General features: G+C 38.6%; 2 protein-coding genes across 3 annotated transcripts in view; one reads left to right on the plus strand and one right to left on the minus strand.

Annotated features, from left to right (window-relative positions):
- Positions 1-7,047, minus strand: part of LOC121404273 (MATH and LRR domain-containing protein PFE0570w-like) — a 20,368-nt gene extending 13,321 nt beyond the window's left edge. The window contains exons 1-2 of one of the 2 annotated variants that reach the window (XM_041593637.1): positions 6,960-7,047; positions 6,699-6,899 (exon numbers count right to left, since the gene is read on the minus strand). The gene's annotated coding sequence lies outside the window, so the exon portion shown is untranslated. Of the gene's footprint in view, positions 1-6,698 lie in introns of both variants that reach the window. The other variant, XM_041593636.1, reaches the window with a different exon arrangement.
- The window catches only part of LOC111081630, a 22,355-nt gene continuing 9,156 nt past the window's right edge, over positions 6,522-19,720 (plus strand). The window contains exons 1-6 of the mRNA XM_041593606.1: positions 6,522-6,657; positions 9,829-9,875; positions 9,927-10,062; positions 12,099-12,287; positions 12,337-12,545; positions 13,800-13,891. Of these exons, the coding sequence (XP_041449540.1) occupies positions 9,852-9,875; positions 9,927-10,062; positions 12,099-12,287; positions 12,337-12,545; positions 13,800-13,891 (650 nt within the window). The 5' untranslated portion in view covers positions 6,522-6,657; positions 9,829-9,851. The remainder of the gene's footprint in view (positions 6,658-9,828; positions 9,876-9,926; positions 10,063-12,098; positions 12,288-12,336; positions 12,546-13,799; positions 13,892-19,720) is intronic.

Consider the following 19,720-nt stretch of genomic DNA (forward strand, 5'->3'; position numbering starts at 1 on the left):
AGAAGATATGGAGCACGTAGGCAACGCATTGCCTGACATCCAATTGAAGCAAGATCAGGCATGCAATGCTATGCTCAGGAAACGCAGAGGAAGGGCCATGAACTCTGTAATTGAAGCTAATGGCCAAGATGTGGTCTAAAAGGTTCCTCAGATCATCCAATTGATGTTTCCTGCCAAAGGTGATCGATGTTGAGGTCCACATGACAAACGATTGGGTTCCCTCAAATCATTCAAAAGAATCCCACGCGAAGAAATCTCAGTCAGAACTTTATGCCAAGACAACTTATCTTTGCCCAGCCGTTGGAGAAAGATTCTGGACCGGATTCTGGAGCTGCAGTTCCAGCCAGTCCGAAAACGTCAAAGAACTGCGCTTCTGTTGGCACAACTGAACTTCTGTAGGGACGCGACAATGATGAATAGTCCGAAATCGAGAGAGACGGCTGATCAGTAGCCGTTTCCAAAGCTAGATCTAGTGGTGTGGGAACATCGGTGTCAATGTCCAACTTACAACGGGAATTCACATAATCTGCCGGACCTGCATCAAAAGCAGGCACGCTAGTACGACTCAATTGGAATTGACCTCTTGATGGAAGTGCAATTGGGTTCTCCGAAATCATATTGGAATCCAGCTGCGAGGAGTGAGATACCAACTCAGCTATGTACACGTCTTGGAGATTGATTTCAGCATCAGCAAAAAACGCTGCCTGTTCATCTATCGCCAAATTCTGCATTGGCCCCTCAGAGAAGCATAAGGCAGACTTCTTCGTATCCGAAGATGAAAATTGCATAGGGCGTAGACACGGGGGCGGATTACTCCGTGGTGTAAGCGGCATGCCAACAATATTAGCAGTAATTGTTCCTGCAGAAACCGTAGAAGGAAGAGACAGGTGGGGGAATCGATTAGCGATTTCGCGCCGAATCGAAGTATCCAGCGTCATGAACAGATAATTAAAGTTGTCCAACGATCCAATGCGAGTCTTGTTGTAGTCCAACTTCTGAAGCTCGTTGTACAGGGTTTTAAAAGTGCCCTGCAGCTCCTCGATCTCCTGAAGCCACACAACAAGCATAAAGTAGTCGCAAACTGGCAACTCACTGTCCCAAGAAGCAGTCAACTTTTTTAATGTTTCAAAGATTGCCGGTACTTTCATTCTCAGGAAAGTCACCCTGCTTTTGAAGCAGTAACTGCAATGCCGTTTGCACCATCCCTCTCCATAATAGCGACGGCGTAGGAAAACGTTTCTAGCGGGAAGATGAAGCCAAACAGTACGCGTGTAAGAAACGGGAACAAGAACCGCGGCCTGTATATGTTTGTGTGCACCTATGTTGTCGATGACACGGGTTGAGACAGCAGGCAAGTGAAACCAAACGCACGAACGGCACGAAGGGTAAATTGTATATTAAATTGTAGAGTGTAATTTGCACTACCGAATTGTTTATTCCAAAAATCACGTCAGGGTCACCAAATGTTGAGCTAGCGAGCTTTTTCACTAGCTGTTGAATTCAGATTAAAACAAGTAGGCGAGCGGATTCGATATTGTTTATGTTTGTACAGTTTATTTGTTATAAGTAGGCAAAATATGGCATGTAGAGGTGTAGCGAAAGAAAAAGCGAGAGGTGCAGGTTGATCAAATCAAAGCGATGAAATGAAGACGCAAGGGTCTATTAAATATGCGAGACAATAGATCAAGACTGTAGAACGTGAGTGTTTTTTAGTCTTTCTAGTCTTTCAGTCTTTAATTGATCGTCATCATTAATCAAATAAAAACTGAAAGAGGGCAGGTGGACCGAATTGGCCGTGCCCTAATGCAAGCGAGAGAGAGAACGAAAGAAGCGATATAAGCTCGGACTGCTGCTGAGCCGAGCACGAGCGATAGATAGAGAGAAAGAATGCGAGAGAACAGCATAGATGCTGCAGCTGCAGTAGTGAAATGAAGGAGATATAAAGATGCGAAAGAACTGCCGCTGCCGTGAATAATTATAAGCGGTTACAATATTTATATGCAATGAAAATAGCAAACAAAGGTGGAAATTCGTTATTTTGCGCCACTGGGAAACCAGACACCAAGAGTTATCCAAAAGTCGAAGGGGTTCGGTTGAGTACTAGCCAATGACTATTTATTCGGTTTCTAAGTGCCTGAGCACTGAGCATAAGCGGGCCTCTAATGTGGTGTGTTCAATGCAAGAGCGTAACAAGGAGAGTAACAATGAGCGTAAGGTACTACAAAGCAAGGGTCAATTAAGTGATTATTCATTTAAGTTCAAACATACAATGCAACATTTTATGATACTAAGAGTTTGACCGAACAAATATTATATAAAACTATACCTATCGAATAAATCAAGTCTGTCCATGTAACGGGAGACATCATAACACACGACAAGGCATTGTAGCTGAGTCAACAATAACCGCTTCTGCAGCGATTTCTGCCGACAATGCGATCGCTCCTTAGAGGGCAAAAACTGCAGTTATACCCACGCGTTAGTGCCAGCTCATACAAAAGGCCTTGTTATGTTAAACAGAGATTTATCGAAAGCTAATTCGTGCTGCCACAGCTGTTAAAATGAATTCACTTTTTTTGCGTTTTCCGAATGCGGTAATGCCTAACTTTTCAGCCACGGTTCTCCACAAATAGCGGTGTGTCAGCAACTCCGGAAAATAAAATAAGCTTAAGCAACGCACAACGCACAATCAGCGAAGACAGCACTAAATTCTCGGTCACCCACTTCTTTGCGATATTTCGGCCTCAAATTATCGACCCAAATTCAGCTACCACCTTCCGCGATGCGGAAGCACCAACCTTCGACCTAGTTACCACACCACACAATTATTGTTACCCAATAATCATAAGTTAGCAATAATTAAGTATTTCCGGGTCGAAGACACACCGTGGAAACACGGTCTCGCCAGTAGATGTGGAAAAACATCGATGTTTGGAGACATCGCTGTTTTCGATGTTTTAGTGAAAAACATCGATGAAACATCGATGTTTTGCAAGATAAAAAAATATCAAAAATACATAGTAAACTGCAAAGATATGATTAAAATTATACAAAATAACAGTTTTATATCATTTGAGATCAAGAGTTCCTAAATCCATTCACAAAAATATATATATAAGCGAGAAGGAACGTGTGAGTCGCTTCTGGGGACGCGACTATACTTATACCCGTACTCAGTCAGTATATACATTTTTGAGCATAAGATTTTTTAGAATTTTAGAATTTAAAAAAAAATTTAACATTTTTTTTTTTGCTACATCTGCTATCTACATATACAATGTATATTTTACATATAACATGTAGATTATAGATGTACCATTTATAAAATACATCTCCTCCGCTAAGGGTTGCTCGCGCACTGAACGCGGCAGAGTGTGCGAGCGAGAAAGAGAATGAGTAGCGTTTCTTTGCAGGTAGATATGGGCATTCTCTACGATACTGCGTTTTTAGTTTTATCGTAACAGCATGACATTTATTTAGATTTAGAGGCATTTTAGAAATGAAGAGAATGTCGTTGCATTGACCAACAACAGGTTTGTTTAAAAGTAATTACTTCTTACATTGACCAACGACAGGTTTGTTTAAAAGTAATTACTTAATTTTTGCATTCTACAACTAAGTTGGATAAATTCATATTTTTTTGGGAGATGAAACGAATAAGGTCAGCGCAATGAATTGCATATGCGTATCGATGGATTATTCGGCAAGTGGTTGACAATCATCTGTTGAGATATCGCGGGTTGTTTCAACAGTACTGCTTCACCATGTACCATGCACCATGTAAAGGTCGAAACGGAGCGGCTCAATTTCATTCGTTTTAATCAGTCGAAGTTACGATCTCAGTGTACATCCACTTGCGTGACGCCATCGCTACTGAAGGAAACGCCGCAAACATAGGTTGTTTGACAATTCTCCCAGCTACTTATGTTGGAAGCCCGCGTACGTGCAGAATTACGGACGTCCTGTTTTATTCATCACGTTCACTTGCAATCGGAAATGGCCTGACATTACGAATCTGTTGCTGACAGGACAAACCTATAGCGATCGACATGACATCCCTGCACGAGTATTCAAAGAAAAGATCAGAGTACCCATGAATTACATTGTTAAGAAAAATTGTTTGGCGAAATTCTTTGTTGGATGTACTCGATTGAATGGCAGAAGCGTGGTTTACCATATGTACACATTTTGCTTTGAATGTTCGACAAGATTCGAACAGATCATATTGATTCTTTCATTTCTGCCAAAGTACCAGATCCCGAAACTGATCCGGAATTGCATTCCATTGTGACAACAAACAAGATCCATGGCCCTTGCGGAGTCCGCAACCCAGACTCAAAATGTATGGATAACGAGAATTGCACAAAGCGTTTTCCCCGTCCGTTGGTGAAGACGCTGTTGCTGGCTTCTTTGATTTCTATTCGACTGATGCCCTTGGACGAATATACACAGTTCATCCACGCCTAGACAAATGCTTCTTTCTTCGTTTGCTTTTGGTTCTGTGTTCTGTGCGCCACTTTTCGGGATAGTTGCCAACGTTTGAATTTGCTCGAAAACGATATACATTGGGACTCAACGTTCGCCGATGCAACTGTTTCTGTGCCAGCGAATCCAATTCGAACATTGTTTGCGATCATCATGGCTACATGTCAGCTTTTAAGTGGGCGAGAAAACGTTCGCCAAGTCCAAATTTTGACTAGGGCCAAAAGTTAATTTTTTTGACCTCGATAAGTGTTTAAGCGAAGAGGCGTCTCGAAGTCCCACCGTTGAATTCCCAAAATAAGACGTTAGGCAGGTCCAAGTTTTTCAATGTATATCTGTAGTTTTGTTTACTTATATATAATTATAGGAACGCGTGCAAAGCCGGCCGTTTTGCTTGTGGGTGAAGAAGTGAATTATACTAGTCGAAGTCAGCTGCCGGCGGCTGTCGGCAGCGGGAGCCGATGCGTGAGCGTGGGCGGGAGCGTAAGCGTGGTGAGTCTCAGCGCACGAGAGCGCGTCACCGAGGGGAAAAACGCTCATAAGCGTGAGAGCGAGAGCGAGGGCAACAGCTTACGTAGCTTGATTGCTAACAGTGGTGTGGCTGGAATGCCCACAGAGCTGTTGCCCCGCCAGCGCCGTCCTCACTCTGAACAATGAGCAAGGATCAAACGTTAACCGATTTCAAATAGGTTTTTTGCCCTCGTTTTAAAATCCCTTAACACAAGAAGAAATAAGAAATTATACCAGGCCGACTAAAGATTAAAAAATTTTGGATCCCAGCCCACTCTACTATACACTTGATTGTGTCTGAGATGGTATCTTATGTTCTTTGAAAGTATTTGCACAAAAGAATAATACAGGTGTGCCACAGAAATCACTAGTGAAATGGGAATCCGAAACTGAAATTTCCGCCGTGCCACAGAATTCCGAGCGATTTCATTTTTCTTAGTATTGTCACAAACCAAATTCGAAAAAAGGCTAGGGTTGACACCTTTCAAGATTAAATTCGAATAGGGTTCATTTTGCAGTTTTATTGATTTTATCATATCAAAACAATTGGTTTTTCTTTTTTTCTTTTATGATATAAAATAACTGATTTTTCAAAGCTGTGCTTTTATAATTTCAAAGCAAAAAAAACATCCCATATCGTGCGAGTCAAACAAACCAATGTACTCGGCAGCTCTAGCAGTTGTCTGGCAACTCTCCGTGAAGGGCAGCAATCAGCTGTTAAAAACAAACACACATCTGACTTTACAGTAAACTAAATTTAAATGCTTTTACCGAGACTGTTGGACATCGAAGAACTACGGAGGCATCATATTAGATTACAAACCTTGCAGCTCAGGCTTCTCAGATGCGCATCGGGCTCGTTTTCGCGTTCAGACGATACGTGATTGTCTTCTCAGTTTTTGGTATAATGATCGCTATGCTTCTATTTGTGCTGCCATTGGTCTGCACTCAGCCGAACAGGGGTTTTTGACATAAATTCAATGGCAATAATGTGTAGAAATGGTTTGATAGTTTTGTTTTGGCATTTTGAAGCGATGCCACCTGTTAGAACTACAAAAACTGGTACCAAAAACTGGTAATTGTAATGAACTAAATTAGCAGTAGTTTGAGAAGACAATCACGTATCGTCTGAATGCGAAAACGAGCCCGATGCGCATCTGAGAAGCCTGAGCTGCAAGGTTTGTAATCTAATATGTTGCCTCCGTAGTTCTTCGATGTCCAACAGTCTCGGTAAAAGCATTTAAATTTAGTTTACTGTAAAGTCAGATGTGGGTTTGTTTTTAACAGCTGATTGCTGCCCTTCACGGAGAGTTGCCAGACAACTGCTAGAGCTGCCGAGTACATTGGTTTGTTTGACTCGCACGATATGGGATGTTTTTTTTGCTTTGAAATTATAAAATTAAAGCTTTGAAAAATCAATTATTTTATATCATAAAAGAAAAACCAATTTTTTTGATATGATAAAATCAATAAAACTGCAAAATGAACCCTATTCGAATTGAATCTTGAAAGGTGTCAACCGTAGCCTTAGTTCGAACTTGGTTTGTGACAATGCTAAGAAAAAAGAAATCGCACGGAATTCTGTGACACGGCGGAAATTTTGAAGCGGAAATCCTCTTCGCGGTTTATCATTTCACTAGTGGCTTCTGTGGCACCCCTGTATATGTATGTATTCAAAGTACAAATATATAATAGCATGCACATACATATGTACATTTAAATACGTATAAATTATGTAAGTGTGGGTCCCACGCCGAAGTCGGTTTCGTGAATGGGCAACTTCCTCCGCTGAGGGGAAGGGGCAGCTGTAGATTGGAGATTTTACTGAAGTGAGCGGCCTCCTTCACTGGGGGGAAGGTGCAGCTGTAAATTGATGATTTTACTCCACTCTCGAGAGGGGTGCTGGGCTGGCCGATTAACGACACTATTACTTTACGTATGAAGTTTATGATGGGAGAATATTATACTTCTGTTTGTGGCTCAAAAAAGTAAAAATACAAAGGTTACGGATTTGACCGGAGTTAAGTTTATTAGGGGCCAGTGCGCTCATTAATATTCATACACAAACTGAACTTAATTGTAAAAAACATAGCCGGCGAGCCGGCCGATCATAATCAAAAAGTGCTGACCCTGCCACATGTGCAGAAGTCGTATGATAGCTGACGGCCAATTATATAAGGGCCGACCCACTATAGCGACATATGCTGCATCAGCACTTTTGGTATTATTAGGTATTATTTTTAGGTATCATTAATATGCATTACTTATTGTTTGTTACTCCCCCTTCATGATCTAGGCCGCCCTCGATCGATCCTAATACCGCAATCAGCGCTCTCAACTGGACCGCAGATCTCTTTGCTCTGGTGAGCCGCTGACAAGTGATGGCGATACAAACCAACGCGCAACAAATCATTCCTGCAATTAGCGCTATGCGATATGTTCGGTTGGTTTCGATTTCTTCCCCAAACTCCTGAATGAACTAAAAGTTACGTTCATTTAAGCGGTGAAGGTAAGGGAGGCTGTTTGCTACCCCTAGAGTCCTTTTCTGGGCATTGTTGTGGTTGATGAACAAAGTCTCGTTTATTTTCGCGCGCTCGTTGAAAGTGATGAGGTGTGTGCCATGCACCCACACTTTTGTGCCGTTGTCCATTTGGGCCCTGGCTGACCGGTCGTTGACGATGATGACTCCCTCGTCCACGCTAGTGATTGGGTGCAGGTCGCTTGGTTGGGTTTCACAGTTCGCTATTCCGCCTGCGTGAAGCTCCCTGACACATGAGCTTTCTGCTGATAGAAATGATCTAAAATGTTTGGGCTAACAATATTAACTTTGGCAAGTGTTATGGCAAGCATTAAATTTTGCAACTCCATCATCAGCATCATATTCCGAGCAAGCATTGTCTCATATAAACGGCCAGAGTCGACTTGCGAGATTTTGTATGTCTTCAGAATTTGATTGACGGTAGTGGTTAGTTGATTAATTTGATTTTGAACCTTGGTATTTATTTATATTTGCCTATTATTTGATTCAGTCAACCGCATCTCTGTGAATCTTACCTTCTCTAAATCACCGGCATCCGGTGTCCCTGCCACAACTTTTAATATCGATCCCAGTAACGATTCCAGGAGGTCTCGTATGTGAGCGGTATCGCCTTCAAGCAATTTCCTCATGTGCGACTGTGGGAACATGTCGCTCATGCCGCTTGTTTCTTCCACTATGCGCATGTACTCCAAAAGGTTTGCTGAGTGTCTGACATAGGCAGCCTCTTCCCATACCAGGATTCGGCCATCAATGATGGGAATGAATGTAGTGATGTGCGCTGACACCAGGGACAGGTAGAGGACGAGGATGTGTTTGAACCTGTGGAGTGGAACATTAGCTATTTTTGTTCGTGAAGAGATATCCCACCACCAAAAGAAGCCAGCTTAACATAAAAAGCAACAAACGCACCAGCGGCAATGGAACTAATAACTAGAAAAATGTATGCCAAGTGGCCAAAGAGTTATCAATAGAACTTTTCACTAATAAAAAAGATTTTGCCAAGTGGCTAAAAATAAGAAAAAAAAAAGAAAAAAAGGACCTGGCTTGATGGAGTCACTTTAGGTTGTCTTTGTGGACCACCCTCCCCTTAATGAGGACCGCGGTCCGCAGGTCCGCTTCTACAGCCTTTTCCTCACACAAAGGCGTGAGTTTGTTGCCGAGCCTTCGGTTGGATTTTATCAAGACTTTTTCGCCAACTTCAAAGACTGTTCCACCAAGATGCATTTTCTCGGAGTGTGTCTTGCACGTTTTTGATTCTTTCTTGTACCTCCACCTGCGGGTCGTCCGAGTGCGCTTGCATGGCGTCAACTGGTCTCTTATTGATGACCGAGTGAATGGACATGTTGTACTTAGTAGTGGCCTACAAGATTAATTCCACAGTGTCATTTATGCCTTTGTCGATTTTTAGGCATCTAGAAAGGTCTAGCCGGGTGCTATGAAAGCGCTCTACTTGCCCGGCCAAGAGGCGGCAAAATGGTTAGTTAGCATGGCCGAGATCGTATTTGAATTCAATGATGGTTCTTTGTCACAATAAACAACCTTGGCCTTTGGGAAGAAGTTCATGATGGGGGAATATTATACTCCGGTTTGTAAACCTTGTGGCCCAACAAAGTAAAAATACAAATGTTACGGATTTTACCGGAGTTAAGTTTATTAGGGGCACAATTAAACATAATTGTAAAAAACATAGCCAGCGAGCCGGCCGATCACATGCCCTGCCACATGTGCAGAAGTCGTATGATAGCTGACGGCCAATTATATAAGGGCCGACCCACTATAGCGACATATGCTGCATCAGCACTTTTTGGGGCAGAATGTTGGCTTAATATTAGAATGGTGCCTAACCTATTACGGTGGCATTATTATTAGGTATCATTATTATGGATTACTTATTGTTTTTCTTATACACGCTCAATATCTGATTACATATAACATTAGCTTAAAACTGATTTGAAATTGTAATCAAATCAAATTGTAAAATATTTTAAACATAAATGAGATTAGAATTAATTCATCTAAAATGAAACGGCCAATCTTTATGTTTTTTATATACGCTTTATGTACAATTGTGTTAAAACATGCTTTTGCTAAATGTTTTACCGATTCAAATCCGTCGGACTATTTAAATGCCATTTTATACAGAAAAGGCGGATCATGCGAGTCGGAGCTTATTGTTAACATTCACATTAGTCCAAGTTTTGATAAGGAAAATTCGAAAAAGTTTTGGGTACTTGATGAGACATATGAGACCACAAAACGGACCAATGTAAAAATTTTATCTCCGTATTTGATTGCAGTAAGTCATGGCGTGCCGATTAGCATGTATCCACTTCAATTTGTAAAAGTAAGTACCCGATGTTTTTTAGTTTGAAATAAAAAAATGTTGTGATTTTAGTCAATTAAGGACAAGGAAATCGTCAAGGACTTTAACGCGGATATCAATTATACCATGAATCATGATGACTCTTCACCTTGCAAATCACAGCTACCAATAGTCTTGAACGGAATTGAAAGCGAAAAAATTTTACGATGTGAGTAAGTTTATGCAAATTTGCAATATTTATCAATTGCAGAGACCAAATTTTCTTTCCTCGCGATTATATACATTATATGTATATACATACGTACAATATAAAAATGTTATATATGTATTCTGTGGCACATTGTTGTTGCATGGATGAGAAATGAGGAGAATCATACGTTTCTCTGAAGGCGAACTCAGAAGGTTTTACAGTAACGAATTGGCCGATTAAGTAGGGCGAATATAGTCTGTCTTGGCTTAGAGTTGTTCAGAACAGCACATTAATTAATTCTAAATTCCTAAAACATTGAAAAAACCTCCTTATTTTCCATTTCTCCATACGAACTGTAAAAACGTAAAAATATATTTTCTCTTTCTTAGCACTAAAAGAGATGAAACGCTTTTTTTCTTGATGATTTGCATGATCATTCGAATTGCCTTTTTGGCGGGATAATCTGAAAATTTACTCTACGTCACCACTGAAATTTTATTTGTTGATTTATATGTGTTTTCTGTTCAGCTTACTTACTACTTATACAATTATAAGACCATGATTCACGCTGTCCCTTAGGTTAGGTTGACTCTACGTCACCACTGAAATTTTATTTATTGATTTATATGTGTTTTCTGTTCAGCTTACTTACTACTTATACAATTATAAGACCATGATTCACGCTGTCCCTTAAAAATGACAATAAAACGAGCGGGAAATTTGTGAGCCGCGCCATTTGCCGGTTCTCAGCTAGTATGAGCTTGTTATTTATGTAACGTATATAATATAAAATGTTATACGTAATTACACGTAAGAGCCGTAATGGGTATCGGAGCCGGTTAACTTCGTTTAGACCCTTTTCGTATAATATATATTTTATTAGAATTTTAAAATATCTAATCAGTTTCCATTATTCCGCAACTGTTTTTTATTCCGCTTCATCAGTGTCTCTTTCTCGGTTCTCACACCGACACCAGCCATTGTATCTCGCCCTCCTCCGTTCATTCTGGCTATAATAATGATCCGACCGGATACAGACTCGGCAATCTGGTAGATATGTAGATATGTCTTTACCTACGATTCTGCGTTTTCCATTATATTGGATCTTTAAAATTGTGGATGCCACAGATTTTAGCGTAAATATATTGTTACGTTTTTATACCCGTACTCAAAAAAGAGTTAAGGGGTATATTAGATTTGTGGTAAAAGTGGATGTGTGCAACGCAGAGACATTTGCGACCCCATAAAGTATATACATATATTCTAGATCAGCATCAATAGATGAGTCTATACTTATTATCGTACTCAAAAAGAGTTAAGGGGTATATTCGATTTGTGGTAAAAGTGGATGTGTGTAACGCAGAGAAGGAAACGTTTCCGACCCCATAAAGTATATATATTCTTGATCAGCATCAATAGCCGAGTCGATAGAGCCATGTCTGTCTGTCCGTCTGACCGTCTGTCCATCTTATTTGTCGGCTGGATCTCAGAGACTATAAGAGCTAGGGCAACCAAATTTGGTTTCCATACTCATGTGATATCACACTGCGTATTTCAAAATTTCGCCTAGCCACCTTTCACCACCACACAGAGCGAAAATCTGTGGCAGTATAACCCCATATCTACTCTACTGCCGAATCTGAATTATAATTATAGCCAGAATGAAGAAATTAATTTTCAGTTGCTTCCCACGCCTCCTCATGCATGAGCCCAGCTACTCATTCTCTTTCTCGCTCGCACACTCTCCCTCGTTATGTACGCGAGCGCCCTCCAGCGGAGGAGATGTAGAATCTAAATGGTACATTTATTATCTACATGTTAGATGTAGAATATACATAGTAGATGTAGATAACAGATGTAGAAAAAAAATTTAAAATTGTTTTTTAATTCGAAAATTTTAGAAATCATATGCTCAAAAATGTATATACTGACTGAGTGAGGGTATAAGTAGTGTCGCGTCCCCAAAAGCGACTCACACGTTCCTTCTCGTTACAGTTCGTATTGAGGAATGGAAAATAGATTCTCAGATTTAATTACGATTATATGTATTTTAGTGAAAAGAAAAAGCCGGCAAGCGAACTTGAAAAAAAAATCAGGTATATCAAAAAAGTTGTTAGTTCGAAAAAGAAAGGAAAATGACAAAGAAACTTTACGAAGCAGCCGAATAAATACCTACGGATGTAATCACAACTTTAATGCGAATCTGGGACTAGTTCGAATTATTAAAACATCCGATAAAATTGGTAATACATATATAGGTTCTGTTATTTGAAAGCTTGAAAATATTAATAGATAATTTCATAGATCAACCAGAAGCATCTACGGACATACCAGACATTAACATTAATCATATATTTCAAAATATTCAAGATAATTCAGGACAAACCCAAGAAATGGAATTTAAAAAAAATTGTTTTAAAAAAGATTACATAGAAATGTATAAAAATGCGAACAGACATACAAGTGCGCTATCAGAAGGAAATACAAATCCTTATGACAAGGTTATTTTAACAATCTTTCAAAGAGGGATTTCACAGAACACGTCCCCATATACTCTATATATCCCAATAGCGAGCTGAGTTGATATTACATACGTCTGTCTAAACACCGGTTGTCTGCTCATCATCCTGAGGGTTGTGGTGTGCCGTTGTGACTCCAAAACCAATATCGAACATGTCTAGAGCGTTGTCTTTACTCTTCGGGTTAGAATTAAGAGAAGAGAGTAATTATGGCAGAGTAGCTAGCTAAAGCTTTAATTGAAAAGTTTAGGTTTGGACATAGCGACGCAGTATGGATCGGTGGAATTTATGTATGTAAAAGCTTTGTTCAGAATCGTATGATTACTCCGCTAGTCGTAGTAGCTCTGCGTAAGCTTTGACTAGATTATTCCGATTACGATTATTCCGTTAATTATGAAGCTAGGGGTAAGCTTTGCCTATCATCGTACGATTACCCCGATGTTTGTGAAAGGTAAAGTTCAGACAGTCACAGTAAGAGCTAATGTTAGTAGCGAAAATTTTGTATGAACCATATCGAAAGCGAAGCTGCAGTGGATCATTAGTGTCTTTCAATATAGTAATATGTATCTGATTGAATCTGTGAAAGCATATACATAATAAGACACGTGCAAAAGCGAGCATAGTTCTGGTGACCGGAATCGATCCGTTGTGTTTGAAAGAAGATAAAAGGTAGTTAAATGTTCCATAAGTGAAACCGTTCTAACCGTCTCGTATCCTAGGGCTGGAAGTCCAATTAGTTTTCTCCATAGTGATTGTTACCCGTCTCACCGAAAACGGGAACGGCAAAGTCCATCGACCGTTCTGGTAGCGTGGGAGAGACTCGGATCTCCCCAGGAACACCAGGAACCTTACATATCATTGTCTACAAAATAAACCAACGAAAACGAACCGAGAAAAATGACTAAAGTGAAGAGACAGGCTAGCTGAATAAATACTTTTAAGTATATCTACAGTCATATGTATATAAAGTAGGAGGGTTGATTGAGTGAAACTAATAGAACAGTGTACATGTGAATTCGAAGAAATCAATAAGCCACACTCGTTACCCTACTCTCTTATGCATTAAGCGTGCAGCCAAAGCTTTCGGCTGTAAGTTCTTCATGAGAATCACAGTACTTCTCAAACTGTAAAAATTGACAATTATGTATGTGCCATACAGCTAAAAAATTAAACTTTATTTTCTTTTCTTTCTTTTTATTTATTTGCATAAATTAAAATATTATTTTAATATTACAGGACTCGGCGAAAGAAAACAAAAAGAAATATATTGAAGACTACCAATTAAACGACGACTGTGAAGAAAAAAATGTTGGATCCGCTATTTCACAGTAAGATTTATATTTTTTTGGGCATTTGTTGTAATCTCTTGGAGAGGGTATTTTTTATTTTTCAGTACAGGGCCTGTGCTTAGGCACGCCAAGTATATTCCGGAGAGATAGCCGAGTCGATATAGCCATGTCTGTCTGTCTGTCCGTCGTGTTGAGCGCCTAGATCTCAGAGACTATAAGAGCTAGGGCAACCAAATTTGGTTTCCAGACTCATGTGCTATAAGTGTATTCCCCCTTCGCCGCCCGGACGAAAATCTGTGGCAGGCACAATTTTAAAGATACGATAAAACTGAAAACGCAGTATCGTAGAGAATAACCATATCTACCAGATTGAAGAATGAAGAAATTCATTTTTAGTTGCTTCCCCCGCCTCCTATGAAGGCTCTGCCTCGTTATGTACGCGAGCGGTCTCTAGCGGAGGAGATGAAGAATATAAATGGTACATGTATAATCTACATGTTAGATGTAGAATATACATAGTAGATGTAGATACCAGAGGTAGCAAAAAAAATGTAAAATGTAAATTTTTTTTAATTCTAAAATTCTAAAAAATTATAAGCTCATAAATGTATATACTGACTGAGTACGAGTATAAGTAGAGTCGCGTTCCCAGAAGCGCCTCGCACGTTCCTTCTCGTTTTTATTTTGGTCTTTATCATAGTGCTACAAGATTTAATTATATTTAGGGCTCTAGTCACAAAATTATTTTAGACTTATAATATACATTCATTTATCTTATTTCTAGAAATTTGATAGTCGTGCTTTATTTTCGTTTGTTTTTAATTTTTTTTAAAGTATTATTTAAAGTTTTTAAGTTTAATGGTTTGTTATTTATTCATTTAGGTTTGTTTATTGATATTTTTAATTTATTTTATTATTAGTATTTTGTTTCATTATTCAATTTTCTTTTTGTTTTGTATTTTGATAAGTATTAGTTAAATTTCTTGTTGTGTTTCGAGGTGTGTGTAAAGTTTAAGTTTAACTTGCGTCATTTGGGAGCTGATTCTACAGTCGGACTGCGTGAACAAAGAATTGCTTTTCAGAGCTAGCGAGATTACATATTAAGCTGACAAAATCGTTCCTTCTTTTAGACACTGTAGAGCATAGTTCATTGAGCTGGTTCTTTGGTAATGATAATTTTTTGCATGAAAATTAAAGGCCTAGCGCTTATCCATTTATTTAGAGATAGTTCCGAAACGGGATCTGACCTTTTTAGTCTATAGACATAGCGAGCTATTTCGTTAAATATCACATTACGCCTTTTTTTACTGTTAACATCTGTATAGCAAAAAATTTCTATCCCATATAATAGTGAGGTGCTCAGACATGTTTTGGCTATCAGTAGTTTTAAGTTAAGTGGTATGAAATCTTTTGTATAATATAATTTCTTGAGTAGACCATAAGTTTTCCCTATCGCCTTGCGAATATGATCATTCCAACTCAAAGGGCTGTTGAAAACTATACCTAGGTTCGTTGCCCTGTCAACGTATTCAATAAATGCGTTGCCGATCTACAACTGTTGAAATGCTGATGTGTCCAGTGCTCTTTTATAGATTACTAGGCATTTTAACTGTCCTGGGCTTGGACTCAGCACGTTTTTTAGTGCCCATCCATTTATGGGCTTTAGATCATTATTACTTACATATATACATTTTTGGCATCTATTAGTTATTTCACAAGACGTAGTGCGGACGACGAAAAACAAAACATCTTTCCTAGCTTAGTGCATAGTATTTCGTGGTTAACCATGTCAAATGCTGCACTGTAATCAGTAGTGTTAAAAATGTCACAGTGATTCTTTTTGATTACACTACTCGACAAAATCGAACTTTTTTTTTCCTCAAGGATCCAAACCGACTTTTTCTGATAGATATGGGGCTTTAAAATTTTTTAAAGAATTATGGTTTTTTTTCTATGGCAGAACTTTTTTTTGAAGAATTTTTGAAGTCTGATATTTTTTTTTAAGCTTTTTTTAGAGGAAGCGCTTGTTGTTTTCACATAGCTCTAGTAACTTACGTCTCGTTGTAAAGAACTTTACTATTTTGAAAAGATAATAAAAACAACTAGAAGTTAAGCCCAAATACTTTGTGATTTCAGCTTACCGTCTGGGAAATATAAAGCATTGAAATGCAAAAATGATGATTTTTGTGCGGTATTTTTTACGAAATTTTGACTTTAAAAACTCAGGAAAAGTCGAAAAAAAATTATATCTTGTGTCCTCTATTTTTTTGTGTATAGGTGCGTTAATTTGGCGTCGTTTAAGGTATCGCTCATTAAAATCTATGGAGAGACTTTGGAGCTAAAATTCGTTAACCAAACCTAAAATATGGAAAAAATGAACAAAAAATACCTTTTTGAAGGCGGCGGGCCCAACTGCCAATTGGGAACAAAGCAAACGAACAAGGGTTGTACATTTGGTACCTGATCGCGTTCCTTTTTTTTCGACTTTTCCTGAGTTTTTAAAGTCAAAATTTCGTAAAAAAACAAGCGCTACCTCTGAAAAAAGCTTTAAAAAAAATACCAGACTTCAAAAAAATTATCAGGTCATGTTGGTCATAAGGAAGAATTTTTTGTGCGTTGTTTGCAAAGAACAAGTTCTGTAAAGTATTGCATGTATTGCTGAAGAGGGTGGGCTGGGATGAATTGCCAGGTCCTAGACCAATTGCCTCAAGATTGTTTGTGAGGTGAGTCTCCTTCAATATATTACTGTTGAAGTCACCCGCCAAAATTATATTAGCATATGTCAGAGACAGTTCGGTGCTAACATTTAGCATATCACTGTATTTAATATTGCGGTGCGGGCGATATAAGCAGCCGATTAGTGTGTCAGACGTATTTTTTATGGTTTTTACGGTAATAGTCAAGAAGTCAACTGCACCGGTTGCCTAATTGAAACCCTAGATTTTAATCTTATACTGACATAAATCGCCACTCTTACACCATGTCCCTAACGGTTCGATCGAAAAACATTATAATCACAACACATACACTAGACATAAACCAAGTTTCGGACACACATATAATATCTACTGACGAATTAGCAAATAAAAATCGAAGTTCATCTATATTTTTTGTCAAGCCTTGTGCATTGATGTAACAGATACTCAGACCTTTCTTTTGTCTGTTTAAGACTCTGATAACACTACTCGACAAAATTGACATTTTTTTTCCTCAAGGATCCAAACCGACTTTTTCTGATAAAGAATTTTTAAAGAATTATGGTTTTTTTTCTATGGCAGAACTTTTTTTTAAAGAATTTTTTAAGTCTGTTATTTTTTTTAAAGCTTTTTTCAGAGGTAGCACTTGTTTTTTTCACATAAAATTCGTTAGCCAAACCTAAAATATGGAAAAAATTAACAAAAAATACCTTTGGAAGGTTGCGGGCCCAACTGCCAATTGGGAACAAAGCAAACGAAAAAGGTTTGTACATTTGGTACCTGATCGCGTTCCTTTGTTCCCAATGGGCAGTTGGTCTCGCAACCTTCCAAAAGGTATTTTTTGTTCATTTTCTCCATATTTTAGGTTTGGTTAACGAATTTAAGCTCCAAAGTCTCTCCATGGATTTTAATGAGCGATACCTTAAACGACGCCAAATGCACCTATACATAAAAAAATAGAGGACACAGGATATAATTTTTTTTCGACTTTTCCTGAGTTTTTAAAGTCAAAATTTCGTAAAAAATACCGCACAAAAATCATCATTTTTGCATTTCAATGCTTTATATTTCCCAGACGGTAAGCTGAAATCACAAAGTGTTTAGGCTTAACTTCTAGCTGTTTCAATTATCTTTTCAAAATAGCAAACCAGCAAACTTTACAACCAGACGTAAGATACTAGAGTTATGTGAAAACAACAAGCGCTACCTCTGAAAAAAGCTTTAAAAAAAAATACCAGACTTCAAAAATTCTTCAAAAAAAAAGTTCTGCCATAGAAAAAAAACCATAATTCTTTAAAAAATTTTAAAGCCCCATATCTATCAGAAAAAGTCGGTTTGGATCCTTGAGGAAAAAAAAAGTTCGATTTTGTCGAGTAGTGTTATTAGTGGAAGTATTTTAACAAATTTAGGGTTAATATCGTCAAGGCTAACAGCGTTTGATTTCATTTTAAGGATATCGCATCACATAACACACATAAAACTAAAGCTACTATCACAGTCTCGAAGAAAGACCATAGACATAGTTAAAAATAGATGAGCCTATAGGCATTTCCCCCCGGCGAAGTAATATCTCGCGACAGTTCCGGCGGGACCGGGGTTGCAAAGTTGTTTTTTATACCCGTACTCAAAAAAGAGTTAAGGGGTATACTAGATTTGTGGTAAAAGTGGATGTGTGTAACGCAGAGAAGGAAACGTTTCCGACCCCATAAAGTATATATATTCTTGATCAGCATCAATAGCCGAGTCGATATAGCCATGTCTGCCTGTCCGTCCGTCCGTCCGTCCGTCCGTCCGTCCGTCTGTCCGTCTTGTTGAGCGCCTGGATCTCAGAGACTATAAGAGTTAGGGTAACCAAATTTGGTTTCCAGACTCATGTGATATCACACTACTACAAGTGTATTTCAAAATTTCGCCCCGCCCCCTTCCGCCCCCACAAAGGACGAAAATCTGTGGCAGGCACAATTTTAAAGATACGATAAAACTAAAAATGCAGTATCGTAGAGAATGACCATATCTACCAAAATTCCCGAATCTGAATCAGATCGGATAAAAATTATAGCCAAAATGAAGAAATTAATTTTCTGTTGCTTCCTCTGCATCCCCCTGCCAACGACCCGGTACCAATCTCTTTCTCTCTCGCACACTCTGCCGCGTTCAGTGCGCGAGCAACCCCTAGCGGAGGAGATGTAGAATCTAAATGGAACATGTACAATCTACATGTTAGATGTATAATATAAATAGTATATGTAGATGTAGATAACCGATGTAGCAAAAAAATGTAAAATGTAAAATTTTTTTTTTTTTTAATTCTAAATAATTATTTGCTTAAAAATGTATATGCTGACTGAGTACGGGTATAAGTAGAGTCGCGTCCCCAGAAGCGACTCAAACGTTCCTTCTCGTTTTCGTTTCATTTTGTTCGCATAAATTCTTAAGTTAAACCCATTGAGTTAAAATTTTGATTGTGTACCTATTTTACGGTTCCAAGACCTTTAACCAAGTTTCATATGATTTGGAGAACAATTTCATATGGCTGCCATATAACCGATGTGGGCGACTTTTTTGGTTATAAAGATATTGAGGTGAAAATTGGCTTGTGTGCAAATTTTATGGTCACAATACCACCCACTAAGTTTTATATGATTTGAAGTACTTTTTCATATAGCTGCCATATAACCGATCTGGCCGACTTGTAACGAGGTGATAGATTACACTTCGGCAAGAGTGTACTAATATAATTGACGAGGGCTTTCACTTTCATTTTAAATGATTTGTCACTTAAATGTTTTTGAGTGATAGTTTTCAATATGTGCTGTACTTCGTCTTAAGAGCGATTGTTGTTGCTCCAAATGTCTACACATATTTTACTAGAAAAATTCGAATTCTGCGAAAACGTGTGGATTCGGAGTAAAAGCGTTAGTTTCTCATTAATCTTCACACTTTGGTTAATAACTAGTCACTTAAAACTCGTTTCTAATCGTTGCTATGCAAGAGTGCACGAAACACAACTACATTTCTTAAGGTCTTTCTAAAAATATCAGGTCATGTTGGTCATAAGGAAGAATTTTTTGTGCGTTGTTTGCAAAGAACAAGTTCTGTAAAGTATTGCATGTATTGCTGAAGAGGGTGGGCTGGGATGAATTGCCAGGTCCTAGACCAATTGCCTCAAGAT

The sequence above is a fragment of the Drosophila obscura genome, unplaced genomic scaffold (assembly GCF_018151105.1).
Source record: "Drosophila obscura isolate BZ-5 IFL unplaced genomic scaffold, ASM1815110v1 contig_192, whole genome shotgun sequence".
Taxonomy (NCBI): Eukaryota; Metazoa; Arthropoda; class Insecta; order Diptera; family Drosophilidae; genus Drosophila; species Drosophila obscura.